Raw genomic sequence first — 18,628 nt, forward strand, 5'->3', positions numbered from 1 at the left:
TGGAAAAAACACAGCTCTGTAAAACTAAAGAAGAGCCTAACTGAGTGCGGCTGCCATCCTCCCAATAATTAGATTCGGAGGATTATGCTGAGATGAATGGACGATATCATATGGTCACTGCTAGAAATATTTGCCATCTTTGTCTAACTGCACTACCAGATACTAGAGTTCTTAGCGGACCCACATATGTTTGTTTTTAATTAAAATGTGCTGAATGAACCGTTAGCTACACTGAAATAATGAAGAAAAGCAACACAAGACAAATCGGCTAATTGACAACTCCAAACATTCTATTTTATACCCTTCAGTTATGTTAATGGAGAGTTCCAATATGTCCTGGTTGAAATAATAATTACACAGCACAGTTACATAATAACCTAACAGGTAGATAAAAATGTTATAAATAACTACAGCAGCAAAACCCACAAATGGGTCAAAGGATCACAAATTCATTTACTCCGTCTTTATTCCAACAAGTACATGTTGAGTGCATATTGCTTATTATGTGTCAGGCTCTCATAGGTTAACGCTTATGATGAAATATTCCTAGTGTTTTCAAATACACATTTTTGTTTAAGACAGCACGTTCTGTGAGTATCGAGGTGCTACTCAGGGTACCTCTCCAACCACATGATGAAACAAAACAGCAAGCAACTCTTGAAAAGGAGAGACCGTAATTTTAAGACATTTCAAAAGCTAGTTTATATGAAGGCAGAGAATCTGGCCAAGATCTTGAAAAATTACATTTTATTCAGTGCACAAGAAACTAGCACAGTTGCCTGAAGGAAAATGTGTCCTGGGATAGTGTACACAGAGCAAGGCCAAAGGGCAGCCATATTCCAAGTAGACCGTAAACAGGGGATTGATCGGAAGCCTTTCCAAAGATCATGGCAGAATTTCAGCTGTGCGATAACCAGAATTCTGGCCAAAATTGGGAGTGATGGAAACCGTCACATATCTTTGGATATTTTGTGGAGATTAATCCCTTGGCTGGGTCGTCTCTGATGAACGAAGGAGAATAATTCAGAGTCAGTCACAGAACACTCTTGCTCTTAACTGGAGGGGCAGGATATCAATGAGGTAAATTAACTCCAGGGCATTTAGAGTTTATTTACAACTAAACTGCAAAGCCTCCATCTCATCCATATTCAATCAGAGAAAATTGTGGCTCATCCAAGACAAGATATGAGCCAAATTTGGGGCGAGGCGAAGGGTGACATCATCTGAAAGGGCTGGAAATGAAGTGCAAATTTGAATGTCATCTGTATATAAGTGATAATTAAAGCTGTGAGACGCAATGTGCGCCAACAGAGAAAGTCAATACAAATGAGGAAAACAGTGTCCCAAGCTACGTGGTACTTCTGAAATGGAGATTTTTTAAAAAATAAGGTAGTGGGGACAAGATTTTCTTTCCTCTTGAATGATCTCAAGACAAATGCAGGTCACTCGTGAGAAAGACGCTCATCTACTTGCAGAGAGTCACTCAATCACTTGATAAAGTAGAGGAGTTTTCCTGTAAGATTTACATTCCAAGGAAATAAGTTACTTCATTTAGTTTAAGAAAGACCATTCTCTCTCCCCAAATAGATCATTTTGGTAAATAATAACAATGAGAATCACCCATTCAAGCTGACATTTGCTTGTCCTTTTCAAGTTCAGTATTATATTTGGGCAGGAAACACAAGTTGCTTTATCTGGGTGTTAGGTGATTTCATTCATGCAGTGAAGAAATAGTTTCTCTTTTCCTAGCTCTGTCTGAACACTGTAACAGTAGCATAACTAAAGGAAATGAAACATGAGTCAAATGGAATGGAGACTAGTTCATAAGGAATTATTCATTACGAAAATGGCAGCTTTTGCCCTAATCATCCCTCTAGAGATCTATGACTTAGGGCTCTCTTTTTTTTCTTTCTTTTTTTTTTTTTTGGACTACCAGCTCTCCAGGTCATAGTATCTTCCAAACAACCTGTTCCTCAGTAGCATGGGCTGAGTGTGGAGTGACCCTCATCCTGAGTAATGGGTGTTATGGGCTGAACTGCATCCCCCCACAATTCCTATGTTGAAGTCCTAACTCCCAGTACCTCAGAACAGGACTGTACCTGAAGACAGGGTCTTTAAAGAGGTAATTAACTAAAATGAGGTCATCAGGGTGGGCTGTAATCCAATATATGACTGGTATCCTTATAAGAAGAGGAAATTTGGACACAGACACACACATAGGGATGACCATGTGAAGACACAGGGAGAAGGCGGCCATCTACAAGCCAAGGAGAGAGGCCTCAGAGGAAACCAATCCTGCCGACACCCTGACTTCAGACTTCTAGTCTCCAGAGTTGTGAGAAAATACATTTCTGTTGTTCAAGCCTCCCCAGGCCATGGTACTTTGTTATGGCAGCCTGAGCTGACCAATACAATGGGACAAAAGAAGTAGGGCCAAGGATACAATGTATTTTCCATGGAAGAGCCTTACCCTGAACGTTTTCTCTCATTCTAATAGACCTACCTCATAGACCTGTTTGTTCTGTCATCATGAGCAACAACAAAAACAAAATTTATTTTACTTCTCTGAGCTTGAGTCTCCTCATCTCAAAACTGGGATGAAAAGTCTCAAATTATTGCTGTGGAAGTAGATTTTCTTTTTTTTTTTTTCTCTTTATACATTTATTTATTTATTTATTTTTGGCTGCATTGGGGCTTTGTTGCTGTGTGCAGGTTTTCTCTAGTTGCAGTGAGCGGGGGCTACTCTTCATTGCAGTGCGCGGGCTTCTCATTGTGGTGGCTTCTCTTGTTGTGGAGCATGGGTTCTAGGCACGCGGGCTTCAGTAGTTGTGGCGTGTAGGTTCAGTAGTTGTGGCTCACAGGCTCAGTTGCTCTGCGGCATGTGGGATCTTCCCGGACCAGAGCTTGAACCCAGGTCCCCTGCATTGGCAGGTGGATTCTTAACCACTGTGCCACCAGGGAAGTCCCCTAGATTTTCAACAAATTAACACGAACTTGTCTCTTTCCCCTCTTCCATTCCCTATACAGTCATAAAATACTATGGCTTCCCAAATATTTTTTTCATCAAAATATCCTATTAGGGTTTGAATTTAGTCTGGTTTAATCACTCACTATGTGACTTTGGATAAGTTACTGAAACTTGCTGATCCTCATAACCTGCTTCACAAGGTTATGAGAATAAAAATTCAAGTGACAATTATTTAAGGCTTCTAGCAGAGCTCCTGGTACATGGTAGGAGTTCCGTGAAGGTTGCTTTCCTCCTTCTAAAAGCATGAGCCCGGCTTCCCTGGTGGCGAAGTGATTGAGGGTCCACCTGCCGATGCAGGGGACACGGGTTTGTGCTGCAGTCCGGGAAGATCCCACATGCCGTGGAGTGGCTGGGCCCGTGAGCCATGGCCGCTGAGCCTGCGCGTCCGGAGCCTGTGCTCCGCAACGGGAGAGGCCACAACAGTGAGAGGCCCGCGTACCGCAAAAAAAAAGCATGAGCCTGTTATCCACCAGCAGAGAAATGTTTATTGCATTTCATTGATATTATACTTGTTTTATTTATTTATGCCCCTCTTCACTCTAAAAGGAATTTATCACTTCAGGAAAATATCTCCAGGATAAACTAGCCTTCATAAGGGAAAAATAGTATGGGGTGGTAGACAAGGCCATGGACCACATTTTTATAATGAACTCAGAAGGAAGTTCAGAGGGCTGATCCTTAAAGCATCCTGTAGTTGCATGACCTCAAAATGCAGTGGGAAGGAGTAATGCTTTGCTAGGAAGGTAGAGGTGAAATGAAGTCTTGCTTTGCAGCTCCTTTATGGTTGGACTTCACCCCAAAATAAATGTAAAGTATCTTTAGGAATGGATGAGTTGGTCTTCCCTTTTGCTTTTTTAACCTCTTTAAAAATTTAAATATATAAAAACTACAAAGAATATAACAACCAAACTCCCATATTATACTCCCTAGAATTAGAAACCATTCACATCTCACCATATTTGCTTCCAATATTTTTTATTTTTTTTTAATCGGGATAGAGTTGCTTTACAATGTTGTGTTAGTTTGTGCTGTACAGCAAAGTGAATCAGCTACATGTATATATATATCCCCTCCTTTTTGGATTTCCTTCCCATTTAGGTCCCCACAGAGCATTGAATACAGTTCCCTGTGCTATACAGCAGGTTCTCATTAGTTATCTATTTTATACATATTAGTGTACATATGTCAATCCCTATCTCCCAGTTCATCCCACCCCCTTTTCCCCCCTTGGTGTCCATACATTTGCTCTCTATGTCCGCTTCCAATATTTTTTAAAGAAATAAAGTACTACATATAGCTAAAGTCACGTTTAACCAACTGATATGGAGGCAACCTCCAGTGCATTTGAATCGATCCTTCCAGAACACTGAAATGTTTATCCATATACAAAAGTTATTTGTGTAGGTCTGTGTGTGTGTTTCATGCCCATAGTGGTGAGTGGTAGCATATGGTACATACTATTTTGCTAATCAACATAGATTTTGCAACTATTTTTCAACTCCACATTGTTTTCTGAGTTGAAGCGGCACTGTTAGATGTGTATCTCACCCATTCCTCATGGGGGCTGTTTTATGGGATGTATTGTGTGCCCCCAAAACTCATATGTTAAAGTCCTAACCCTCAGTGCCTCAGAATGTGACTATTTGGACATAGGGTCTTTAAAGAGATAATTAGGTTAAAATGGGGCCATTAGGGTGGGCCCTGATCTAATATGATTAGCCCTTATGGAAGAGGAGATCAGGACACAGACACACAGAAAGAAGACCATGTGAGAACACAGAGTAAATACAGCTCTTTGTAAGCCAAGGAGAGAGGCCTCAGAAGAAACCGACCCTGCTGACACCTGGGTCTCAGACTTCTAGGCTCCAGAATTGTGAGAAAATAGATTTCTGCTTTCTGTTTAAGCCACCTGATCTGTGGTACTTTGTCACGGCAGCCCGAGCAAACTAATGCAGGCAGCGAACTATTGCACAGAATACACAGCCTACAGTGTTTTAGCCATTCCCCCACTGGTGGACATTTAGATGGAAGAGCATAAATATGCATCCTTGAACATGGCTCCTTGTGCAGGAGTATCTCTAGAGTAATACCTAGAAAGGAAATTGCTGGGTTATACAGGAGGCACATTTTCAAACTTTCAAGATGCTGTCAAATTGCTCTCTGAAGCATGTGTCAATTTACACTCCCACTGACAGTAAATGAGAGGACCAGTTAATTCCCTCACATCTTAGCCAACATTTAGTATCCTCAGACTTAAAAATTTTGTGCCAATATGATTGACAAAAAAAGTGTTTTCTTAATTGCACTTCCCTAATTATATATGAAGTTGACTATCTTTTCATACATGCATTGCCCATTCTTATTTCTTCTTCTATAAATTCTCAGCTCATATCCTTTGCATGTTTTCACTTTGGGTTGTATGTCTTTTTCTACCTGACTTGTGGGAATTATATACATTTTAGATTATAATCCTCTGTCTGCTAGCTGTTTTATAAATCCTTCTCCCAGGCTACCACTTGTCTTTTAATCTTGTTCATGGTGTTATTATTTATTTATTTATATTTTGCGGTACGCGGACCTCTCACTGTTGTGGCCTCTCCCCTTGCGGAGCACAGGCTCCGGACGCGCAGACTCAGCGGCCATGGCTCACGGGCCTAGCTGCTCCGTGGCAAGTGGGATCTTCCTGGACCGGGGCACGAACCCATGTCCCCTGCATCGGCAGGCGGACAGTCAACCACTGCACCACCAGGGAAGCCCCCCATGGTGTTATTTTGGCAATAGTTTTCTAATTAGGTGTACCTCTATTTATACTTTGTCTTTTCTGTGTCATCTAAAAAAACAAACAAACCTTTCCTCTCCAAAATTCATAATTTATTTTCTCACAATTCTGGTTTTTTCTTATGTTTTCTTCTAATAGTTCTAGAGCATTTTCACCATGTTTAGATCTTCAGTACATCTTTATTTCTGTGATTGGGATAGGTGGGGCTTTCTAATTATTTCCCCTTTGAGAGTCAACTGTCCCAACACCATCTACTGAAATAGCAGACACTTACTCTAAAAAAAAATCTCAGTAAAGCACCCACAGACCATCTCATTTTAAGTAGTGTAATTTTCTGATAACTCCTCCAAAATGTATTAGGAGGAAAATGTGCCCCTAGGTAAGTAAATAAGCTGACCTAAATGGGTATTTGGATATGAGCCAAGCAAATGCTAGAAGTTGTCTGCCAAAAATGGTTTTGATGTTGCAAGGGTTGATGTCAAGCCCTTCTTCCTGACAGTCACTGGATAGCGGGACCAGGTGTCTCTCCGAGGCCATTCCGAGTGTGCAATGATTAAACCATCAGTGGCATTTAGAAGGCTTGTCCTTCCATTGTCCCTGGCAAGGGGATGTGCCTCCTGCCCACCAGAGCAGTGACCCCTGCATGGAAATCTCTGGAAGGACATGCTGAAGCCAGCTACAGTATTGTCTCTGGAGATGGGGGATGCGTGTTTGTGGGGAGGCTGATTTTTTGACTGAATTCCCGCCTTTTTCTTTTGGACCATATGCATGTATTACCCACTCAAAATAAGAATTTCTTTTTAAAGCTAAAAAAAGAAAAAAAGGCAACATGTCACTAAGACACTAAGTAAAACCAAGAGAAAACATCCCTGTGCTATTCTGTCTAAAAAAAAGAAACATAGATTGATGAGAATTTTGGAGACAAGTAATTCAAATAGAAATTACACTTCACCTTAATTATTTGAATAATTTAGACCATTGGTTTTCAGATATTTCTTAGCCACAAAAAACTTTGTTCAAACTAGACCTTTCTCGGGACTTCCTTGGTGGTCCAGTGGTTAAGAGTCCGCCTTCCAGTGCAGGGGATGCGGGTTCGATCCCTGGTTGGGGAACTAAGATCCCACATGCCGCGGGGCAACTAACCCTGTGTGCCGCAACTAGAGAGCCCGTGTGCCACAACTACAGAGCCCACGCACCACAGCTAGAGAGAAGCTCGCGTGCCACAACGAAGACCCAACGCAGCCAAAAACAAACAAAACCCAACTAGACCTTTCTCAGAAGACCAATATATAAAATTGATGAAAATAAAGCAGTCTTGTTTAAAATGAGGATCCCCACTGAGGGTCTTTGAGGGGGCTCTGCGGGACACCCCCCCCCAGGGCTCTTTAGAGTACACTGAAAAGCCTCCTTTAAAGTCAAGGCATTTGAGAATTAGAGATAAGTTATATAATTCTCTTTTTCACTTTCTTCGTGTAGTAATTCTATTTCGTCTCTGAAATTCACAGTGTTATGTGTTCGTAATTCTGTAAACATTTCTTGAGTACATCTACTGTTTTCCAGGCCCTGGGATAGGCACCCAGGAAGAGGAGGTGGCATGGAGATGGTGAGGCCTGAGAAAAAATTTGAAGTGTGAGGAGGAGACAGCTGAAAGCCAGGGAGGGCATGCCAGCCCAGGAGACTGCAGGGGAAAGCAGCAAGGAAGCAGGCTGGCAGATTAGAGGCGTGGCGGGCCGGCACAGCGTGGGGAGATGCACAGGGCATTTGTTGGTGGTGGCAGGTGCTGAAACTGGAGAGGCAGGGAGGACTGAGTTACTATGTGCCTGGAGGACCTTTCTAAGTTTGGACTTGGAAGGCCACGAGGAAGCGATTGAAGGGTTTTAAGCAGGAGATTGACACAGTCATATTTGTGCTTTGGAAGGATCACTCTGGCCCAAGTGAGCATTGAAAGGGCACGTGATTAAGGCAGGGAGACTGGGTAGGAGATCGTTGCAGATATCCAGTGAAGAGATGCTGTTGGATTGACCTGAAGCCGAGTTACAGAGATGAAGCAGAAGGGGGCTGACTAAGACAAGATGAGTTGGATGTTGTACAGAGGAGGAAAACAGAAGTGCCTAGAGGATTCCTGGAGTTTGTGTTTGTATAACCGAAATGGGTTGGACAACCAGTGCCATTCAACACAGCAAGAGAGATGGGAGAAAGGATGATGAGTTCCAATGGGGGCGGGTCTTGTTTGAAGTACCTGTGAGATATCAAAGTGGAGATGCCCAGTAGGCAACCAGATATCCAGTCCTGAAGTTCAGAGGAGAGATCTGGGATGGAGGGGATGATTTGGGAGCCACCCTGAGCACGATGATAATGGTGGCTCAAGAAGGTGGTTAAAATCCTTGAGAGACTGGAAACAGTACAGAGAGCAGAGTCCCAAGAAGGCAAGGGAAGAGGACCCTAGGAAGTAGACTGAGATGGCTCAGCACAGAGGAAGAGAATCAGGGAGAGTGGGGTTCAAAGAAACAAGGGAGAAAGTTTTGAGATAAGGAGGATTTATGAGGAGGTTCAAATGCTGTGTTGAGAAGAAGAAATGAAAGAATTGTGATGATGAGAGAAGTGTGAGCTGCCTTGAGGTGAACGTGCTTTATGATTCTGGGGAGCCACACACAGAATGACCGGGTGGAGGATTATCAACTCTAACCGCACAGTAGAAACACCTGGGGACTTTTTAAAAAAAATAATAAATCCTGGGTCATAGATTTCATTGGTCTGAGGTGGGGCCTGGGCCAGAATACATTTTTAAAGCTCCACAAGAGAGCCTAGTGTGTGGCCACAGTTGGGAACCACTGTTCCAGTTATGCCCTATTTGAGCCACAGAGGATTGAAACAGGCTCCTCTGGGAGAGGTCAGATGACTTTCACGTTGATCTGCGTTGTTGGGATGCACAGGAAGTGGAGTCCAGCCAATTACAATGCATCTGTGTGGACCCATGTCTTTTTGGTAGGGACAGGTCCTGAAATTGGGGGAATACCAAAGATGAATCCTCCATTGCTGGTGAAGGGAATTTTGCTGGCTTTCCCAGAATGTAAGAGATCTGTCCCCAAATCAGGCCAAGTTTATACCCACCAAACGTCTTTCTGGTTAATAATTAAGCTTTACCTGGTAATTTAAAGATTACACGTATTTTTCAAAATTTGAAAGGAATGCGTATATAAGGATAAAAAGATACTACAGCAGTAACATTCTTTCCCCTCAGATCATCTCCATCCACAACTATATCCCAAAGCCAACCACTGGGCCATTTCTGTCTATGTGTCTGGTGGTTACCCCATAACTGTAAATAATATGCCTACTTCTCTCTTTCCTAATTTATCAACGCTGTACCTTACCTATCAATAACAGAAGATCAGAGTTTACTTACTCTGCTTTTACTGCCCCTTCTCCCTTCCAAAGTTTGGTAGTCTCAGTATTATTTTTAATTCTTCTTTGGGTTACTTTCATAAAAGTATACTTTAGTGTATTTAAAGTTCTATTTCTCATTCCATGAACTTGACACAGTATTTCTTAACTCCACACAGTGTGAGATGAAGATATCAGCTCCCCCGCTTTCCTATTTCAACTTCTGTCAGTTTGATCTATGCATTTCCATTGTTCTGATTGACAGCATTACATTCTGTTCTGTAACCATAAGTCCTCTCTGCTTGGTCTGCCGGTTAATTCTGAGTTGAAAACCAAAAAACTGCATTTGAATTATTTTGAGTAGGGCTTCCCTGGTGGCGCAGTGGTTAAGAATCTGCCTGCCAGTGCAGGGGACACGGGTTCAAGCCCTGGTTTGGGAAGATCCCACGTGCCATGGAGCAACTAAGCCCGTGCGCCACAACTACTGTGCCTGCGCTCTAGAGCCCGCGAGCCACAACTACTGAGCCCACGTGCCACAACTACTGAAGCCCGCGCGCCTAGAGCCCATGCTCCGCAAAAAGAGAAGCCACCGCAATGAGAAGCCCACGCAGCGCAACGAAGAGTAGCCCCCGCTCGCCACAACTAGAGAAAGCCCGTGCGCAGCAACAAAGACTCAATGCAGCCAAAAATAATTTAAAAAACAAAATTATTTTGAGTAGGTAGACGCTGTTCCCTGGAGAGCCAAGGACTGTGTCGGCACCACATTTCTTCTTTTTGGGTCCAATGCCACAACTCTTGGGTGACTTAGGGAGAGTGTTCCCAGTAGCTTGTTCTGATTCTCTTTTATTACACTCCATCAATGACTCAAAATCATGGTTCATTTTAGTTTGCCTCTTTTTGGATCATGCTTTTCTTGTATCTCTTTTCCTAGACTTCTCTTTTTTCTTGTTGAGAAAAGAAACATATTCTGTCTTCATCGTGTCACAAACATTTCTGGCATCTTACTCATCCCATCTCTGGAAGAAGAATAATTGAATGCCTTCAATTTTTCTTCTTACAGAGAGATTTCTTGGAGCCCAATTACTTCCTGTTTCAACTTGAACCTGGGAAAAGGGGTGTTAGAGATAAAGAACACAAATATTTTGATCACTGCAAAAGGATGGTCTCATTGTAAACAAATCAATTTGCTGTGTATTCATTAGTCTTGTCTGAATTTAGTTAGTGTGACCTTGTCATGGAGATGCCAATTATCTATGGACACATAAAGAAAATTCAGGTTCTGGGTCTCAGAGATTAAGTATCTGAAGGTAGTCACTCAGCCACCCCAAGAGTCTCACCACAATCAGCCAAAATCCTTCAGTGCACTTGTAGTGGATGCTGTGATGTGTTGCCAAGACGCCCAAAGGACTAAGGCACTCAGCCCCTTGCCTCAATTCAAGACATCTCTGAAGGGCCATCCCACGTTCAGAGTTCCCCATGGGATGGGCTGAGGCCTCTTCTGCAACTGCTTTGAACTTCAACTTCTTTTACTGTCCAATCCTTCCTTCACTCTCTGACAGGTGTTGTTCCCACAAGTGCTCCCCAATAAATATCTGTCTCAAAGTCTGTTTTCTGAGGAACCGAGCCTACAATCCGACTTTTCTCTCATACATAAACAAACAATAATATAATAAACAACAAATATAAACAAACAAACAAGAAGGTTAATTTCTTACGGGGCTATTGGGTTATTGTGGGAGGGGGTTGTTTTCTAGGCAGGAGATGGGATGAGGGGTGGGATTCAGTTTCAGGAGAGGCAGGAGGGGCTGGGATCCAGGACATCAAGGGATGGGAACAGGAACTAAGCTTCATCAGAGACAGGAAGGGAGGACAGTGAGGTGCTGAAGATGTTTAAAGGGATTGGAATGGGGGAGCAAGTTGATGACGTGGTAATGATGGTTGTGACTCTGAATTTGCTTGAGGAGAAGAGCACTCTATCTCTAACTTCAGTTCTTGCTCCTATTACACCTGTACCTAGAGACCCTGACCGGAGGAGGAGTGGGGGTGGGGAGATGGGATGGGCGTGGACCTGAACTCCTCCCCCATGATGGTGCCCTGTCTAGATACTGCCAATGCCCTCCCTCAGGAGTCTGGTCCCTCTCTTTGCCGTGTCCTCCATCTCTCCAGACATAGGCCAGGGCCCTCTTTGGATGAAAGAGATCCCCCATTAGATCCCATCAGGGTCCTCTTTGGATGGAAAAGATATACCCACATCCCAGTACCAGGCCATGGATGGGACTTTCAGTATCACTTCCTGCCTGGACCATTGTCTCACCTCCCCCCACCTCCCCATTAAATTGTTCAAATTGTACTTGAACTTGACGTGCTTCTCAGCTTCCCACCAATGATGAGGGTGAACAAAATCTTTTCCTCCCCACAAAGACTGATCTGGTAAAAACGAAAATCTGAGGGAATCCATATTTTTTTCATTCAAAATGAGAACTTGAATCCCAAGGGAAAACGTGCAGCCTTGGAGCTTAGATCACCAGCTTTGAGAGGGGAGGGACCTCTCAGCTCAGAGAACACGCACCACAGTCTCTGTCCCACCTCTTGCCAGCTGGGTGACTTGCGCCAATAACTTACTGTCTCTGACCCTCAGTTTCCACGTCTGTAAAACTGTCATAAGAACAGCAGGTACCACGCAGAGCTTGGAAAAATTTTATGGAAAATTAAATGAGACAACCACGAAGATCTGCTGGCACACTGCCTAGCACATGGTAAGCACGAAGTAAATACTACCTATGATTGTGGTTATGATTACTGAATTTTAAATATCAATAGATTGCCACTGATTTTTAGTTGCTAAAATGCTACTACCCGGGCCTTTGTGAGAAGTAGCTGTACAGAGTCAGCTTTCTGTTTTGTTCTGATATGTTGTCTAATCCCTTGTTTCTCCTTCCCCTTCGAGGTTCCAGCTGTGGAGGTCCCAGGATGCCTTAAATCCGAGGAGGTGTCACGTGTAAATCAAAATCAAGTCTGTTTCTCTTTGGTAAATACTTACACTGCCCCACGCAAGTGCCTGCCTACTCCATGTGGCAGATTCATCTTTCCAAACCGTCAACTCGGAGATTGGTCTATCAGCCCACACACATCCATGGCGTGGATGTCACATCTTGGGTGGTACTCGAAGGCCTGACCAGGTGGAGAACTTGTCCTTTGGGGACAAGGCTGCATTCTCCCTCTACCTGCTCTTTCTTTCCTACACGTGGATTTCTTTCTGTCATCTTATTTTCTCTTTGTCATCTTTGCTTTCTTTTTCTACACAAGTGTGTGTGTGTGTGTGTGTGTGCATGTGCATGTATGTGTGTGTTTACATATTAAATAAGTAACATATGCTTAATTTAGAAAACACAGAAAAGCAAAGAGACGGGGCAAAGTGTAATCCCACCACCTTGGGTGTGTATCCTTCCAGAACACCTAGACATGCATACAATTTTTGTTTCCATGAAAGTAAAATCATATAGGCTAGACCAATGGTTCTCCATCAGGGAGATTTTTGTCCTCCTCTCAGAGGACATTTGGCAACGTCTGGAGACATTTCAACTGTCAAAACTGAGGCAAGCGGTGCTACTGGCATCTAGGGTAGAGGCCAGGGATGCCGCTACACATCCTACAACGCACAGGACAGCCCCACAGCAACTGACTGTCTAGCCCCAAAGGTCAAGAGGGCCAAGGTTAAGGAACACGGGTCTGGACCAGGGTTCGGCAGATTAAAGCCCCTGCTGGTTAGCTGCCTGATTTTATAAATAAACTTTTATTGGAACACAAGACGTCCATCCATTTACATGTTTTCTCTGGAGGCTTTTGCCTTAAACAGCAGCTGCGTAGTTGTTACAGGGACTGTGTGGACTGCAAAGCCTAAAATAGATGTGAACCACACATGAAATTTTAAGTTTTTCTGGTATCCAGAGTTTTTTAAAGTACAAAGACAACTCAATAGCAAAAGAAACAACCCGACTAAAAAATGGACCAAGGATCTGAATAGACATTTTTCCAAAGAAGACATAAAAATGACCAACAGGGACGTGAAAATGTGCTCAACGTTAACCATCAGGGAAATGCTAATCAAAACCACAATGAGGTATCACCTCACACCTGTTAGGATAGCTATAATGAAAAAGAAAACGTAAGTGTTGGTGAGGGTATAGAGAAAAGGGAACCCTTGTGCCCTGGTAGTGGGCATGAAATTGATGCAGCCACTATGGAAAACAGTATGGAGGTTCCTCAGAAAGTTAAAAATAGAACTACCATATGATCCAGCAATCCGTCTTCTAAACTTATATAATACGAAATGAAATCATTGGTACTTCAAGGAGATATCTGTGCTCTCACATTCACCGCAGCATCATTCCCGATAGCCAAAACATGGAAGCGATCCAAATGTCCACTGACAGATGAATGGGTAAAGAAATTGTAGTATATATAGGCAATGGACTATTATCCAGCCTTAAAGAAATGAGACCTTGCCGTTTACAACAACATGGATGAACCTGGAAGACATTTTGCTAAGTGAAATAATCCAGACCCCAAAAGAAAAATACTGCACAACCTTATTTATATGCAGAATCTAAAGGAAGTCGAATACATAGATGCAGGGAGTACAACGGTAGTTACCAAGGGTGGGGAGATGGGAGAAATGGGGAGATGTCGGTGAGCGGGTACAAAGTTGCAGTTGTGTAGGATGAATGAAGTTAGAGATCTAATGTACAGTATGATGACTATAGTTAATAATGTTGTACTGTGTACTGGAAATTTGTTAAGAGAATAGATTTGTTCTTTCATCACACAAAGAAATTCTGTGAGGAGATGGAAACGTTAATTAGCTTGACTGTAGTAATCATTTCACTCTGTATATGTATCAAAACATTATGTTGTATACCTTAAACATATACAATTGTTCTTTTAAAAAATAAAAGTAAATAAATATTTAAAATGTACCAAGAGGCAGGTGAAATAAATTTGAATAGCATGTCCAAAATATTATCATTTCAACATTGCAATCAATGTAAAAATTATTAATGAGATATTCTATATTCTTTTTTTCCATACTAAGCCTTTACTTACAGCACATCTCAATTCAGACTAGTCACGTCTCAAGTGCTTATGTGGCTCGTGGCGACTGTACCAGACAACACAGGACTGCACCATTACAAGCTACACCATTTACTTAATATAAAGGTCCTTTCTTGTCCACGCTACATTTTTATATCACTTTTAAATGGCTCAATTTATTTAAAAGATTCCCATCTTTTGGATATTTATATTGCTTCCTAGTTTCATAATTATAAACCATGCTGCCATCAACATTCTTACATTAAAACTTTATACCCCATCTTTAATTACTTCCTTAGGATAAATTCCCACATGTGGGTCAAAGAGCACACATCTGTGCTCAAATTTTTAAGCCTTTTAAAATATATTGTTTAATAATAATACCTCTCCCGACAAGGTTGTTATGAGGATTAAGCGAGCTAGTACATGTAAACCAATTTCATTAATTCAAGTAAGGTTAATAAGACTTCAAATAGTAGTGCCTTGCACATAAAAGCATTCTATAAATGTCATCTATTATTATTACCAGTACTACGTCTGAATGCATCTCCAGCACTGTTATGCTAATTTATACCCCAGTTAACAATGTCCACGAATGCCTGATTGCGGCGCTCTCTCTCCAATACAATTATATTTATAGCTCTTACAAGTTTCATATGCAAAAGTGGCTTCCTGTTATAGTTGGTTTAATCTGACTGTAGTTCATTAGTTTTCTTAGAATTAGTTTTTCTTGGCTAGACCTGTCACAACCTCAGCCTATATCCATGTATCTACCGATACTATATAAAATAGTTCAACTATATAGATACACATACACACATATATCTAGTTGGACTATTTTTCATTGAACTGTGTAGGACAATAAATGACCATTTGTATCAGTCAGCTTTCATTTGGTTATGTTGTTGTAACAAACAACCCTAACGTTTCAGGGGCTTAAAACAACAAATATGTATTTCTCACTCTCATTCCATGTGAGAACCTGGGCTGAAAGAGCAGTGTCTATTGGGGTTATGCCTTTCTAATGGCAGACAGAGAGGAACAAACGATCAAGAGTAAGAGTGAAGTCTGCTATAACCTCTACCCTTACCTGTCACTCAATCTCTCCTGCTCGCATTTCATTTTGCCCATGACAAAGCAAGTCATGGCACCAAGCTCAATATCAAGGGGGTGGAGAAGTATGCTCCAACCATAAGAGACACTGCAACTCACATGGCAATGGGTGGGGATTGAAAGGGTGAGCAAATGACTGAGGACTAATATGATCCACCCCACCAGTCAAATCAATCCAGTTAAGTTAAACTGGTTATGTGGCTCCACCCACCTGAAGTCAGGACTCATTGAAGTCCCACAGGAGTGCTGTGGCCCCTACCCCCTAAGGGGACAGATAACAGACGCTGAGCTTCTGAACTGCTTCCAAGGTGCTCTAAGGACAAACTGATCCAGAGGGACTAAGCTTAAAGCAAATATGGCTACATCTCCACTCCCTGCATGAAGGTACAATCAATGAAAAGAGCTTTGTACCTAAAGAAATCATTTCATCATCAAACAGCTAGGAAATGATAAATCCCTGGATGCTCTTGCAGCCATCAAACAAACTAAAGGTACCTCGATTCTCTAGGAAAGACGGTATGGCAGTCTCCTTAGAACAGGGGACGTGGTGCTCGTATCCTGGCTGCATCACCTGTATGATCAATGGTTCTATCATCATCATCACCATCATCACTGCCACAACCACTGCCTTTTAAGGTCCAGCCAGCTGCCATGCTCCTGAAGCCAGCCAATAGCACCCCGGTTGGCCAAAGGGGCATCTCCATCCCAGATAACTGACCCCCGTCCTAAAGAAATGAGCCACAGGCTCTGGTTGCCTGATTAAGTGGAAAAGCACTAAGCTATTTGAAACTGCATAAAAATGTACTTGTAAAATCCGAACACTAGATAGTTTCGGAAATAATAAGTGTGTAGTAAAATCACAAGCCTATTTCACTGCAAACGTAAAAGAAAGCATTCCAGAAATACGAAAAATGAAAAGGAGAAATGCCTGTTTCCTATGGTAAGTCACTTCATATCTGAATCATTTATTTATATAACAAGGCTTTCTGGACTGCTTAAGGGAACTGCCAATTACACTCACCATCCTTTCTTCAGGTTACAGAGAAGCACGACGTTTCTTCTTGCTTTACATGAGAGCGCCTGGGCTGGAGATGTGTGTCCTGGCAACCAGACTCTTCCCCATGTGTGTCGGCCTCTGGAAGGATTCAGTGCTCAGAGGGAAGCACTTCTCATCCCGAACCAATGGCAGAGGAGAGAAAAACAACAGGGTCCTTTCCATCCCATAGTGCTACTGAGCTGGCCTGAGCCTTTGAAAATGGTCAGAAAAGAAAGTACAGTATTTTCTTCTTTATGCATTTTTAAGCTCTAAGTCTTTCAAGGCCCAGTTCAAATCCCACCTCTGCTGTGAAGCCTTTCCAAACTCCCCCCAGTGAGCATGATTTTCCATCTTCTGAACCCCAACTTGTATTTCCTGACTTTACCCCCTCTTCGGCACTGTCTTCACTCCTGGTAATGTTGGTTAACTTCTCAAGTAGACTGTTGCAGGTAGTGATTTTACAGATTCATTCCAATCTCCATCTGGGGTTCAGAGCAATGAGTTCAGGGGTGAGCCTGTGATCCCAGCAGGACCATCCAGCACTTGTTCTGCCTAATTAAAAATATATGTTGGAAGAGAGAAGCTCCTGTCTTCTCCTGGGTCATGAACTATAAGGAGATTTTAAGCCTGGAATTTCTGAAGGCCATCTTCCCTGGACTTCTGCAGAAAGCCCAGACCGACCGAGAGATGGAGAGCCCTAATGACATCGTTTGAACCCCTAGGTCCAGCTATGCCTGAAATCCTTACCCCAGACTTCCCAATTACGTGAGCAAATATACTTGTTTAGCTGCTTCAGTGGATTTGAGCTGACTCTTACCATCTGCAACCGAAGTGACTCACCTGCTCACTCAGGACTCAAGAAAAAGGATGCTTAAAGGTCCTCTGGACCACAAAGCCTCCAGAACCTCCCGTCTTGCTGCTCTGCTCTTGTCCTTACGCGGTTGAAGCTGACTGCCCCCACCTCTGGGTTCCAGCTGGAAATGGGTAGAGCACACGGAGGAGTGCACAGCCAGTGTCTGAAGGCCCGGCTCGGGGGCTGGCACAACTGCCCCCCTCAGAGCCCTGGGGTCAGTACTTAATGTCACAGCTACACCGGCAGGGGCCTCTGGGACATGCAGTCCATCCAGGCAGCTGTGTGTCCAGCCACGGCTCTACTCCTGAAGGAAAGAACAGATGTGAACGCACAACCCTCCGTCTAAAGCACACCAGCTGTTTGCAGATGCAAACAGTTGAAATGCCAAGTCTCCTTGAAGCGCATTCGAGGCTGCTTGTGAGGTGGGGAAAAGCCACATCCTAAGTGAAAAGTGCTGGTGAGCGGAGCTCCACGTGGTCCACCGCGGAGGTGTGTTACCAGGGCAACTGCGCTAAGCGGGAACCACATTTCCTAGCGTGCCGCTCCCCATGTGGCTCCGCGCCGGGCTTGGCCACGAGAGAAGTGAGCATGAGGTCCAGAAGGTGGCGGTGAAGCAGCAGCCGTTACACTCTGAAGGTCGGTGCCGGGAACCCCGCATTGCCGCAGCTCGCGGGCCGCAGCTCTTCTGCTGCTCACCTGTTGCAGGGGGCAGCGGCCTGCAGCCTCTCAGCCAACGCCCAACCTCCTCTTTCAGATTTTCCAAGTCCTCGGCCAAGTGCAAGCGTCGCTGCACAGCACAGGACGCCAGCAGCTTCCGTGGGTCACCCTGCATGGAGCTTGGACGCTGTGGGAGACAAACATGGGCTCCAGCCGGCCTCGCAGGTCCCAGCCTTTCTTTACCTTAACCTTGAGGTTTCTCAGCCTCAGCACTGATGCTGTTTTAAGCCAGATGATTCTTTGTTGTGTGGGGCTGTCCTGTGCATTGTGGGGTGTTTAGCAGCATCCCTGGCCTCTACCCGCTAGATGCTGGTAGCGACACTCACGGCAGTTGTGGGAACCCAAACTGTCTCTAGGCTTTGCTGAATGTCTCCTGGGGGGCAAATCACTCCGGGTTGAGACCACTGTCGTCATATCCATGTTTCCTTCCCAATTTCCGGCCTTGTGACCTACAGCAACTCCAGGCCCACTTTCACACGCAGAGGCATGTGACCCAGAGACTCCTTGAGACCTCGCCGCCAGCTCCCACGGTCACAGTCTAACCCCACAGTCAGTCCCTAATCTTGTGTTCCTCAGGGCTGTTCCGCTCAGGGCTGCATTATGACGTTCATGTGCCCCTTCCTCTAT

General features: G+C 43.6%; 1 protein-coding gene across 4 annotated transcripts in view; it reads right to left on the bottom strand.

Annotated features, from left to right (window-relative positions):
- The window catches only part of EFCAB11 (EF-hand calcium binding domain 11), a 247,618-nt gene that overhangs the window by 64,416 nt on the left and 164,574 nt on the right, over nucleotides 1-18,628 (bottom strand). Inside the window, exon 7 of one of the 4 annotated variants that reach the window (XR_002644909.2) lies at nucleotides 16,417-18,624. The exons of 2 other annotated variants lie outside the window; for them this stretch is intronic. Coding sequence is in view for 1 of the 2 variants with exons in the window: in XM_022576308.3 (XP_022432016.1) it covers nucleotides 18,609-18,624 (16 nt within the window). In the remaining variant the exon portion in view is untranslated. Of the gene's footprint in view, nucleotides 1-17; nucleotides 18,625-18,628 lie in introns of those variants that run through there. One more of the 4 variants, XM_022576308.3, reaches the window with a different exon arrangement.

This window comes from Delphinapterus leucas, chromosome 2, assembly GCF_059928025.1.
Source record: "Delphinapterus leucas isolate spDelLeu-1000000601 "Yukka" chromosome 2, BTC_Dleu_Yukka2, whole genome shotgun sequence".
In the NCBI taxonomy this organism is placed as follows: domain Eukaryota; kingdom Metazoa; phylum Chordata; class Mammalia; order Artiodactyla; family Monodontidae; genus Delphinapterus; species Delphinapterus leucas.